Raw genomic sequence first — 13452 nt, 5'->3', positions numbered from 1 at the left:
TCCCTACATGAAACACCTGGAATGTTTGTTGAAATGCAGATACCCAGGCCTCACTCTAGACCAACCGAGTGAGAATCTGTACTTTAACAAATTCTCCAGGAGATTCTAATGAACAACCACATTTAGAAACTAGTGGATTCCAGAGGCTTGGAAACAGGGAAAGATAACAGCATGGCTGTGCCTTCAAGAGAGACAATATCCTTCTGAGAAGATGGTCTTCAGTATGTGAAAGAGCCTCTACTCTCTAGAAAAGCACAGCCAGGTGAGGCTTCAGTGTTGGGTTCTCAATAATGACAGAATTAAGTTTCATTTGTGAAAACCAACCGTGTCTTCATAAACAATTCAATGCAAATGGATATAACCTCCCCTAAAATGGAGAAATGAAGCAAAATATTCCTGTTAGGAATCATGGAAACAGTCCCTTTCAAGAACACATAAGCGCTTTGTTAAGCAGACGGCTCACAGCAGCAGTCACGCTGTCCTGTTTCGTTTTGGCCAGGCCAACGCCCACGGTGCTGGGAGTCCTTACACAGCAGATAACTGGTGCTGCTGCTGCTTGGGTGGGGCAAGTTCCAGGAGAGCCTGGACCGTCAGCGCAACCTGGCTCAAACCTTTCTCTTCTAAAATGTGGAGAGGCAAACATAATTGCTCCTGAAATGGGACAATGTAACATAAAAACAAACAGAAGAGAAAAGAGGATGAACATCACAGAACTGAAAAGAAAAAATAAGCATCTCTTCTCTCCCTCATAATAATGAACTGAGATACGAGAAGTCAGTACCTGAGAATCTGACCTCTGTTAATGAGTTACACAGAGATGGTACCTGACACTCGTCACTTTTTTTTAAATTAATACATCTAAAAGTACATCCAGATCATTTTGAATATTAGAAAATGGACAAGTTACATACACTTTTACATACAACAGAAGATAAACATACTACTATGGAGTAAAAGCAGCATACTTCATCCCTGATAAATAAAAGAGCAATGCAGATCAGTAAAATGAGGCAGGTGAAAATAGAAAAACAGTTCCAAGTTACTGGATGGCTGAAGCCTAAAGATATAACATTGTAGGAGAAAGTGCTTTGGAAATTACAAACCATAGGAATGCAAGATAGTTTCATGCCTTAACTCAGACTGCATGAGAGAGGAATGCTCTCTACGTTATAGTCCTGACTATGAAAATCAGGGTTCTCAGACCAGGCAGGGATCACGGGAAGAAACTGAAGTATATCCTTGAGATTTAGAAGTATTTGAGAAAATGTCCCCTACACTGGATATTCACGGAAGGCCCAGTTTGAATTACTTAAAAACTTGAATTACAGAACTTAAATAAAGAAATCATATTTGAGAAAGTATTTTATATCCTGGTATTTAATGGATTAAATTATGCTGGAGAACTATGATGTGAGCTTAGTCAGGAACACATTAACATATATTTGAAAAGCATTTACATGTTTGCTTAAGCAAGTTAGATTGCTTCTATCTTGTTTATTACCTCATTAATGTGTTTGGTTAATCCTTTCTTGTAAGACAAAAAGGCATATCTTAAGAATAACATCTATCATTGATTAGATGAAAGAAAGAAGAGGTTACTCTTAAAGGAATGAGAGTGGAATTCTGGTTCTACTGAAAAAGACTATATATACTTATTAAAGAAGATAACTGGATTTTTCTCAGCTTTTCATTGGCACTTAATATGTTATTAGGAAGTTTTACAAAACCAGTTGCAATAAAAAATATAACAAGTATGTTTTATGAACCGTTATTGGTACTTGTGCTTCTTAATCACTTTCTTTTTATTTAATACTTACCTTGATAAAACAAGGTAAATGGAATCTTTTGATCTTAAGAAACTAGCAACTTTGTATAAATCTTCTGAGTACAACTGAAGTACAGATTAACTACACTTAAAATGAACCTGCAGGGTGTTTTACTCTGGAGGGAGACATATTTCCTCTGAGGCCGATTCCTTGATCTCTGTTTCCAGGGGTCCCCTGCGACCTGTAAGCCCGTGGCTTACACATTCCCTCAGTGGCTTATGCTTTCCAGATGCACATTTACCTTCTAGCTGGCTTAGAGCGAACTCTGTTCTGAAGAGAATGCACCATTACTCCCCCAAAACCATATAAAACACCATGTTTTTTTTTAAAGGGACAGAACTTCACAAAACTGAATGATCTGTGACTCAGAGACATCTTAAAAACAAAAAAAAACCTCCCCCCAACTCCAAAAGGCACTACTGCTGTTTTCAACACAGTGTTCAATGTTTCAGCATTAAAAATAAAAGGTTTTTAATGTGTTAAATAATTTTCCCATTTAATATGAAAGAAAACCAAAGCAATCAGATCCTCAGATTGACTTCTACAACATGATATGGTTCCTCACAATCTTCCTTCATACATGAGTTCAGTTGTCCAATTTTCTTAACAGAGTTCAGAGATTCCTGAATGTTCAGAAACACTATTTATGAGAACCAGAATCTGAATGCAATTATAAAGTACTTTCAAGCATTAAGGCTAGCAGCTAATATACTAAGCATTCTGAAAGAGGCTTTCATCGCCTTGGGTACAGAACAGAGATTGCTGCCTAATTCTTTACCTGCTACTGTTCAGATAAAATCTCCTCAACAGTCTATCAAATATAAGTTCACCTATTAAGATGGTTCAAATATATTGGAAATTACATAAATTCCAATTTTTAAATTCTAAATAGGATTCTAGAAGTGAAGTTAAAGATAACAAACATAATAAATGTGCAGACAGGTGCCTACCCCTGAAAGGTCAGCTCCAGATAATTTGCTTGTTTTGCTTGTGTACTGTTTCCAATGTACACAATGGGCTCAGAATAGCAATCTAGGGAACCTACATTATCTTTGGACTGAACATTCTGATCAAATTAAAATTATTACGATTAAATGGCCAGTGCCTTCCAGATGTCCAGAGAGCAGATGCTTATTAGGTGGACTTGTGCCTACCAATAAAGACAGATTTCAGGATTTCAGGGCATAGCTCAATGCAGAGATCTAAGTGACCAGGTGCTCCCCAGAACAGAAGGGGTTCAACTGTTTCCTCATGAACAGCTGTTGAAAAGTTCAGCAACTCGTAATTTTAATACTTCTCACAATTTCAACACTTAAGTTGTACTGAGGCATGGAAAGAAGACCAGATGGAAATTTTATTATGTCATTTGGAAATAAAGTCCTAAGTCATATTCTAACAACAGGCTCAGGACTGTATTAGTAGACCCTGCTCAGCATTTATGATAAGAGAAACAAGGCCACATATAGGCCAGGAGAATGGACAAATGAGCAGAAGAAAATATACTGGTCTTTCTGCTCTTTGTTAGCAATCATAAATGCTTCCTAATGTGATGAGCTGCTCATCTGGACACATGAGGAAAGAAGTTATCTACTTTATTGGTTAGCTCTTTGATGGCTAACCAATTAAAAAAAAGCACATATGTAAATACTTTTGAATGAGAAACAAACCTCCTTTACCAAGCACAGGAATGAGGTGGAAAAATCACTGGAATGCACTTTCGGCTAGAGGGGGAAGATCCAGTAATAAAGCATACAGAGAGTTAACATTAAAGTACAATAAAATGCCACAAAACCCAAAAGCTGGATAGATAGAGAGACAAAACTGGATTCTTCTGAATGTGCCCCAAGAGAAAGTAGTGTTTCAACAGTTCTTTTTACGCTGAGGTTTAGCTGAAGGATGTCAGAAGGGGAACAAAGATTGTCCTGTCCAAAGTGTGAGCAGGAAAGGAAAACAGAAAAATAAAGTCAGTGGATCAGAAACACAGATTTGCGTATAGAATTCAATATGATCATCTCAGTCATATTCAAAGAAACATATCCCATCACATTTTTTATTATGATGAATCAAAATGCTGAAAAACAAACCCACAAAGAATCCTCTATGTTCTCAGCTTGATTTTACTACTAAATAGCAGAATAAAATTGTTGGTGATTAGTATGAACATTCAGGATAAAATGAACAGAGGTGGATGCTGACTTAGGGTTATGTGAGGCCTGAGAGTGGCTGAGTGGGTGAGGCAACCTCTTTCTCGACTCATTCTTCTCTATTAACAAAAAATAGGCCAGAAAGCAAGGACAAAACCTGGGGGTGGGCTGAGAAGAGGGAAGTTTTTGGAGAAAGCCAGGTGAGTCAAGAAGGTTCAAAGAATGAAGAAAGCATAATAATCAGGGGAAATTTATTACCTGGAAGTCAGGTGTACTGAATGACTTGGTGTTCCTCTAAAAATCAAGTCAAGTCCATCTTAACCAAGTCTTGTTTACTAATTGTACAAAATAAATCTAGAGTTGTAATGGGCCTTAGAGAGCATCCAAACCCTCCAGTTCACAGATTAAGAAATTAAATAAATAAAAGCATTACTGGACTTGATAACAGGAAAATATTCTTTCACACATAACATATAATAACTCCAGAACATAAGATATTGGACTCAGAAGTTTTTATCACCAACTATAGTTTTTTGACTGTAACATATATTTAATAAAAGCATAATAATAAAGAGACTATCCATATGCCCAACCTTATTGGAGGTTTTTAACTACAATCACTTTATTCTTCAGTGTTTCATTCATAATTTAACTTGTAGACATTTAAAAAGTTATACTGAGAAGGGAAATCATTCATCTTTATACATGCTTTCTGGACAGGAGAGCTGACAAATTTTTCAATATTAAGTTTTATGTTATTTGTTTTCAAAAGTGATCATTATTACATCCCTGATTTTATTTACAGGTGAAACATAGCAGGTGGTCATGTTTAGGCAAAGGTCATAATGCCCAGAAGTAGGGAGAACAAAGGAAGAAGAAGAGGTATAGGTTTCTTCTTCCCTCCCATGGCAGAGGGACCTGAGAATATGCTAGTTTAAACCTACGAGTTTGTATTTATTCATTTTCCTTCATTTTGTTTTAGGCAAATGATCAACTGTTTTAGCAGAAGTAGCAGCATAACAGGAACCCATCTAAAAGTGTTAGTGATGGTGGTGGTGAGACTTGGGTGGAAGGCAGGAGTGGAGAAGGAAGAGGTGGCCCATGTGGAATGTCCATTTACTCTTTTTGGTAGGGGGAAAGGGAGGGGAAGGAGGATGTGTCAAGAACTCCAGTCTAAAACCACCCTGGAAAAATACCCAGTCTTTTTTTTTTTTAGTACCCAGTCTTTTAAAATTGTATTTTTTCTATCTCCTGCCTTCAAATAAATACTGTTAACCATTGCTTGGCAAATGGTGGAATAAAATGCATGCTTTAAAAGGCACACTGTTTTTGATTTTGTTGACTGATGGCGGTTATATTCTAAAAGAATTTCAGTGTATAGACTTTAAATCTGAGACAGATGACAGTTCTGTAGAGCCCAGAGTACATGTACAATGACTGTAAGTCCTTTACAGGTCTGACATAGGCTAAGTGTGCCAGCACGTCTTGCCGTGTGGGACCGTTTTCAGCACTCTTCTCTCTAGGTATGTGGTGCCTCTTTTTAATCACTCATATTTTTCCTTTGGTCCCATTCCCTGCACCAACCCGTGCCACATTCTCTTGTTCAAAGACACTGTGCTATGGAACTGGGGCAGGTACTGGGCATGCTTGTGAGGGTTAGGTAGGATCATCTCAAGGAGGTATAAGGGAAACACTGAATGTTAGAGTGTACATGTGAATATTAGAACCTGCCTGTTAATATGGAGAAATGTATGCTATTTATCTAGAAACCTTATTAATGCTCTCAATATGTTTAAAAATGGTTAGTTCTAAAAGAGATGATGAGCCTTCAGAAAACAATATGATATAAAGGCAATACATTTGCTTTGAATTTGTCCACAGGAACAAAAAAGATCCTTGCTAACTACCACCAAATGTGAATTTCAGTTATTTTATAACTCAGCTTAAAAAAATGCAAAAGAAAAAAGTAAAAAATAAGTAGTAGAATCACAATCTACTTAATAAAAGGAGAAAAAACACTCATGGGAATTAACACTGGCTAGTGCAGCTGCTCTGTGGAGCTGGGCTCTCTTCCACTTTGTGAAAGAGCTGAAAGGGAAAGGTGTTCATTGGACAAATGATGCTTTGACCTTCTCAACTCATGTTAGTTAAAGAGAGGAATGGTGAACTGGGTAAAATGAGTCACTGTCAGGAAAAGCCCTTGGGACAAGGGCTTAACTTCGAGAGAAATAGTGGACTTGTTGAGTCCAGGGGCCAATACCGGGTTTCTGACAGCTAATTAAGAAGGTGATAGAAAAGTATCATGTTTTTCTCCTTGAACGTTGGACAAAATATGGTGACAAGAACTGTAATGGTTGTAGTTAATGAAAAAAGTATCAAATGGCACCAGTTTTTATTTCTTTAAATTTATCTATATATGTCACTATATATAATATTTTTTAAGAGTGCCACACTTAACATAATTGTTTTTTAAAGGGTAAAAGTTTAACTATTTGTACTATTAAAGGGCAATAAAGCTCTAACTGAGGAATCTGGAAGCAAAAATATCTCAAGAGCAGGACAAGTGACTAGAAATGGCCTCTTGTGTGTTCAGTTCCAAAGAGCTTAGTGGAAAACTGGTAAAGTCTGAATAAAGTCTTCAATTTAGTCAACAGCACTGTCTATGTGTTTATTAGTTTGGATGACATACTATGTTTACATTTATGTTAGATGTTAACAGTCCAGGAACCTAGGTGAAGTGTATACAGTATCTCTCTATGATATTTTTGCAACACTTCTCAAAGCCTAAAATTATTTCAAAATAAACATTTTTTAAAAGCATTAAAGCAGGTGTTAAAAAACTGAAGCCAACTGAAGCATTTTTAGTCTGAGATGCACTTGTTCTGAAGCACAGACTCTACTGTGTATGAAGTTGTACACAAGTCAATCAGCAAGTGGGGGTATTTAGGAAAATATCAGAATAACTATTTTTGATTACTTAGCACTAATTACTTACTACAACATATTGAAATTCATGTGTATATGATTTCTTTGCTTGGTCCTTGGAAATAATTATGGGACACTGCTCAAAATATATTGACTGACTCTAGTAACACAAAATCATGTTAGTAATTATCAACTTAGCTCAGACCTACCCTGTAAGATTTTAGATACCTGCATTTCTAAAAGATTTTAAGAAAATAATACCCAAGTTTATTTAGCAACATAAAATATGATAAATTTATTACCTGAGGTACACCAATTTTTCTGCAGGCTTCGAGGAAATTCTCCACATTTCGTCTGCATTTTGCCATTGTTAATTTAGGCTGCAAAGGAAAGAAAACATGGTGTTATTAGCAAAGCTTAAAAAAATTTGCTAACTAAAAATACTCTTGCCAACTGCTTCATAAACTGAATGTTCTAGACCAGAGGGTCAGCAAACTTTTTCTTAAAGAATCAGATAATAAAGATGTTAGGCCTCATGGCCATATGATCTGTTGTAACTACTCAAATCTGCTAAGAGCTTGAAAGCAACCACAGACAATATATAAACAAATAAGAGTGACTGTGTTCTAATAATACTTTATTTACAAAAATAGGTACTGGCCTGTGGCCCATAGTTTGCCACCCCCTACTTTAGACATTGGGCTTTGATTTTTGTAAGGCAAGTGCTAAATAGAGAAATTTTAGGAGGATGATTTAATTTTTTTCCACTTTAAAGCAATATACAACAAAGAAAATTTGGAGGAATAACAAGAAAATTAATAACCCACAGCTCAGTCATTCAAATATAATCATAGTTATTAACACTTTGGTTCATTTCCTTTCAGTCTTTTTAAAGAAAACAGTAATAATAATTAAAAAAAACAATAGCCTTTGCTCATAAATATGTTGCAGATGCATCATGTCTCTACTCAATGGTTATATTTTAAATTTTTTAAACATTTTAATTTTAAAAGATTGGATTAAAGAACCATTTTCCAAAAGGTGAAAATTTCCCATAGGAAATTTCCCTAGTCACTAACTAGTAAGCTTGCTTTTCTGAAAAAATCTCTGATGACTAGAACACAGTTGTATCACATGACCTAAAGTGATAAAATTTTTTGCCAAGTGGGTTATCATGTAAGAAAGAAATCTGAATCTCATTTCCCAAAGTGATTAACAAACTCAATTGTTCAAATTCATCTGCTGGTTTAAGTATCAGGCATGGAAGCCAAACATTTGCAGGAAATCTGACCTATGGTTTTTACAAAGCAAATGAAAGCCTGTACCATCTCTAGAAAAAAAACGGTTTCACTTGTGAATATCTGGGTTTTCTTCAAAGACGGAATATCATACTGTTGCCAAGAAGAGGGGAAACAAGATAACTACATAGTAATGGTTGAACATACTATAATCTTGGCCGGAGAAACCGAGCAGACACTAGGATTGGCTTTATCATAAAAGTTTTATAAAAGGCAACAACTGAGATGGAAGGAGAGTAATAATAATTTTAAAATTTCAAAGTGAAAAGCTTTCAAAATTAAGTCTAGAAAGAAGATAACAGGTTTCCATGGAGAACACCCCTTCTTGCCTATGCCAAGTTCTTCTATAACTGAGGTAAAAAAGTAAAAAAACAAAAAACAGAAGACAAATGTGAAACATAAATAGAATCAGAATCTTCTTAACAGAAGGAGAAAGACAGTTATGGGGGTTCACACTGGCTAATTCACGCTGGAGCTGGGCTCCTTCTCTTAGACTTTTTACATGTGAAAGAGCTGGTGTTCACGGTAGGACTGATGCTGTGGTTTTAACTCCTTGCTAGTTAAGAGGGAGGTAAGGTGAATTGAGGTGTAATAGAAAAGTCACTGTGGTGAAAGCTATTGGGACATGGGCTTAACTTTAAGAGAAACTGGGCAAAGAAAACATAGGACAACTGCTTTTCACTCAGAAGAATTTTTCATTAGCTAGAAACTCCCTCTCCATATACCAGTAGAAATGGAAGCAGAATCAATGCAACTAGCTTTCCTTATTCTGAAAGGACCTTAGCTAAGCAGACCAGGATCTTGATCTGAGTTTGGGAGAGAAGGCTAGGGGCGTCATGTGCACAGGTGGATCATGAATGTGAGACTCTAACAAAAGAAGGGGACCTGGGCATTTTATTCTATAAAAGAAGGACCCCTACATTTCTGAAACATCTCCCTTAGATGTTGGAAGGACAGAGTGAAATAGGTCTTACTGCATAGGCAGAAAAACAAGTTTCCTTCTGTGCAAAAGAAAGGATAAAAAGATAGAGTTCGTGTTGCTAAGTAAGAAACTGGTCCAAGAGTCACCACCATCTCAGACAAAAAGAAAAGAAAGCTCAGAATAGTGATCCTGGGGTCCAACTCAGCATTATCTCTCTATGAGGAGTACTAGCACCCTAAATATGTGTGGGTGGGGGGTTAAGGAGTAGAATAAAAAGATTCCTTTGAGATGTCCCCTACAAAGAGCAGATTTCTGACTGATGAAGGGGAAATGGAGTGGGGAACCATCATCTGTCTCCAGTTATTCCTTCTCTTAGCATTTGTCTAAATCCCAGGGATGTAGGTCAGTGTTTCATAATTGGGATACAACTCCTTCTTATAGTCTGATGAAAGCTGTGAATCTACTCTTTGGAAGAATACACATGCATACAATTTTAGGGAGTTCGACGAGTGCTGGAAGCCCTAGGAGTGCATGAATCCCAGGCTACACATCCCTGCTCTGTATGTCTCCAATGGAATGGCTAGTTAAAAGGACCCAGGGGTGTAGACTCCCTATCACTCTGGAGTGTAGAAGGACTCATTTTTTTGCCTTAAGTCAAATATCAGAGGAACCTGCTATCCCCAAAAGCTTTTCCAGAACTTCGGATGACATAAAACATGGTTTTGGATAGCCACGTAGAGCCTGTTTCACTTCTGTAATGTACAGCCCTTTCTGAATAAGAAATCTTATGTGGGTTTTGGGGAAGAAAGTAAATAATTTCAGCAAGAGGAAAGGAACTAGACTGAAAGGAACAAGAAATAAATGATTTTGCTATTTGAAAATTGAAATGATTCAGCATTTTTTCAGGTCATCTTCCTTGGTGATATGGTTCTTTCAATGAGCTGTCACATCACAATATTTGTAATGATTTTTTTATATGGTTCAATAGTGCACTTCTAACAATGTGAACTGTACTACTTAAAACCTATGCCTATTCAACAACCAAAGAGCAGTTTATCATACATCATAGATCCTCCCAAAATAACAAAGAAAGATGAATTATAACCTAATGGTTACAAGCACAAGTGCCCTTCTGAGTTTCTTTCAAAATACCTGGACTTATGACCTCCCCTTGCAATGAGGGATCATTTCTTGAACTGGGGGGCGGGGGGGAAAGCCTGGTTCATACAGTACATCATGAAAGTGTTTTTTAAGTTACACTCAGATCTAATTAGCAGGTTTTCAAAGAATTACAATAAATCACTATGTGTTAATGTAGCCACAAAGAAACTGCTATGGTTTTTCATTTGTATTTGGCTTTAATTTTATATTCTCATCAGGAAAAATCTCTAAGAAAGTAAGTTACAAAGCTCTCTGTATAGTCAGAAGAACAAAATAAGGGAAGAAATAATCTAATATGAGGGAGAGCAATTCAGTATGAAGGAAAAAGATATAAATATTTATATTAAAATCTAGTACTGTAACAGTATCCTCATTAAAGCAATATTGACTTATTCATAATAATCAGTATCATAATTTAAAAGTGAGGGTTTTTTTTTTTTTTTGCTTTTAATTAAAATACTGGATGGTTTTCATCTGGTTGACTCAAAGTCCATTTTTCCACCCCCAAATGTTATAATTTGGGAATTTTTGCATACTGAGGTGTTTCTCAACTTTATAGGTCATTTATTGACCCAAAAGATCCCCTCTTAAACAATTTTATTTAGGCCTACTTGCTTTTTTTTTTTGCGGTACGTGGGCCTCTCACTCTTGTGGCCTCTCTTGTTGCGGAGCACAGGCTCCGGACGCGCAGGCTCAGCAGCCATGGCTCACGGGCCCAGCCACTCCGCGGCATGTGGGATCTTCCCGGACCGGGGCACAAACCCGTGTCCCCTGCATCATCAGGCGGACTCTCAACCACTGCGCCACCAGGGAAGCCCCAGGCCTACTTGCTTTTAAGTGTCGAGGATACTATTTCAGGAAAGACCTCTTTTATTTATTTTACTTTTTAAGAGGAATTCATGTTCTTGAGAGAATGGACCACTTGTAACTCATCTCTGTACCTTTCATCCTATTCAGAATGCCTACCACTGACTAGCTGCTCAATAAATATGACTAAATGTTGTTGTTGATTTCATTAGCAAGTTTTAAATGCTCTAATTTCATGTTATATCATGTTTCTTTGACAAGAAGGTCCATGTGTTTTATGTCTCTAAGTGGTTTAACATTGATAAAATAGTTCTGTTTTTCCTGTATGTAAATATTTTACATTCTTAAATGAAAGGCACTATGTTTGGTTGATGAAGATAAAAAACCTCAGTTACCCTTACTCTCATATTCCACTTTCTACATGAGCTCCTTGCTACTTCCTAAGTATTTCCCCTGAAAATGAAGAATGATAGATTTGGTTTCTTTTATTACTAAAAAAATTTATTTTTCTTAATTCAGTTGACAGAAACTGGGAAGAATGCAAAGTATGAATAAGCCATTACCCTTCTGGTGTTGCCAAATAGCATGTCAATTCCTGTTATCTTAATCACCACCTTTAGGAGCAAAACCAAGTCTTTCAAGTCTTTGGGGGCATAGTTGATTTGGTAGTGCTACTGTTCCTCTCTGCCTTTTCTACACAAAGCTGAATGCCTGCTTTCTGAGGTCACTAAATAAAAAATGGCTACCTATTTTCTTTAGAAGCAAATGTATGACTCTGTTTTTGGATATGCTAGAGGGGAAAGGGCCATATCAGCCTCTTGGGACCTTGGTAACAAAGCAGCTTTTATAATTAGAATCAAAGGTCCTTGGGAGGCTTAAACGATTTGCATCTGGGGAGGCAGCAAGATGAATATCCAGAGTGGCAATCTATAGGCCTAGATACAACTGCAATTTGAGTAAAGGATTTGCATCAGGAAGTATGTGCTAAATAACAACAAATGACCAGAAAATGAGATGAGGGCAAAACCTTTAAAAGGTTAGACACTGCTAAGCATGTTACAGATGCACAATATCCATTCAGACTCATCAAAAGAGCTGTCACAACATCAAATAATAATCAAATGCAATGTGGAAACCTTGATTACATCCTGTTGTGTGTGCATACTAGCGAGGGGAGAGGAGCAGAGCAGCCGTGAAAGATATTCTTGGAACAACTGGGGAAATCTGAATATAACTTGTGGATGCTATTGGTGCCTCACCCAATGTCTCTTTACTTAGCCTGTGCATCCATCCTCATTTCCTACCCCCACTCCCTGCTGGCTGCTAAGGGCTCAGAGCTGTCCCTTCTCAGTTTCAGCCTGATCCCATAGGGAGCCTTGTGAATAAATCACATCACACTCCCACCTTGAGGAATAGGGCTCAGCCACCACATTGTTCATCCCTGGCTTCAGGCTATGGATAAGAGCAAGGTGGCCTAGGACAATTCTCAGAAATATTTAGGGGGTAAGGTGTTATAATATCTGCAACTTTTAAATGGTGCAATTAAAATACACACACACATGAACACGCATAAATATAGACAAAGCAAGATGGCAAGATGCAATGAATGTCAGCTCTAGGTGGAGGCTTTAAGGGTATTCTTTGTGTTATTCTTTCAGTTTTTCTGAAGGTTTGAAATCTTAATAAAAATTTGAAGGTGTGCGCTGCAACTACTGAGCCCACACGCCACAACTAGAAAGAAGCCTGCAATGAAGAGAACCCCTGCCACGATGAAAGAGCCACCTGCTGCAATAAAGATCTTGCGTGCTGCAACAAAGACCTGATGCAGCCAAATAAATAAATTAAAAAATGGAAAAAATATTTAAAAATCTTGAAGGAAGAAAAAGGAGAGTTGTGTCAATCTAAAACTTGCTCTTTCTCTTGTGGGTTGCCATCCTGATACTGATGTCCATATCTAACCAGCAGTCTAAAAAAAACCTGCCAGTCATCTTGAATGCATATTCTGCCTCATTTTCCACCTGAGGTTGGTCCCTCAATCATGTCACTTCTACCCCTGAAATATTCATCATTCTAAACTGCAATTATAATCACATTATTCCTCTCAAATTCTTTCTGTGTTTCCTGATTGTCTACACTAAGATAAACTTCTGTCTCCCTGACATGGGACATGAGGCCCTTGTCACATGGCCCTTAGCTTACCTCTCTAGCTATATCCTCTGCCATTTACACCAACACCTTGTGAATGATCTATCCTGAACAACTTAAGAAATCCTTGAATATGCCATGATCTTCCTTAGCTTTTTAGTCTAGAAATACTATGCCCAGAATGCTGTTCTCCCTCTCTGTACTGCTGGCAAATTCCTACTTAT

At 37.2% G+C, this 13452-nt stretch overlaps 1 protein-coding gene across 1 annotated transcript in view; it reads right to left on the bottom strand.

Moving 5' to 3' along the window:
- Positions 1-525: 525 nt before the first annotated feature.
- The window catches only part of LOC103079536 (leucine-rich repeat and calponin homology domain-containing protein 3-like), a 40385-nt gene continuing 27458 nt past the window's right edge, over positions 526-13452 (bottom strand). Inside the window, exons 12-13 of the mRNA XM_007447593.1 lie at positions 7198-7275; positions 526-651 (exon numbers count right to left, since the gene is read on the bottom strand). Of these exons, the coding sequence (XP_007447655.1) occupies positions 526-651; positions 7198-7275 (204 nt within the window). The remainder of the gene's footprint in view (positions 652-7197; positions 7276-13452) is intronic.

Source organism: Lipotes vexillifer, unplaced genomic scaffold (genome assembly GCF_000442215.2).
Source record: "Lipotes vexillifer unplaced genomic scaffold, Lipotes_vexillifer_v1.1 scaffold823, whole genome shotgun sequence".
In the NCBI taxonomy this organism is placed as follows: domain Eukaryota; kingdom Metazoa; phylum Chordata; class Mammalia; order Artiodactyla; family Lipotidae; genus Lipotes; species Lipotes vexillifer.
Note: the sequence above shows the minus strand (reverse complement) of the source record. Positions and strands in the feature narration are given on the sequence as shown.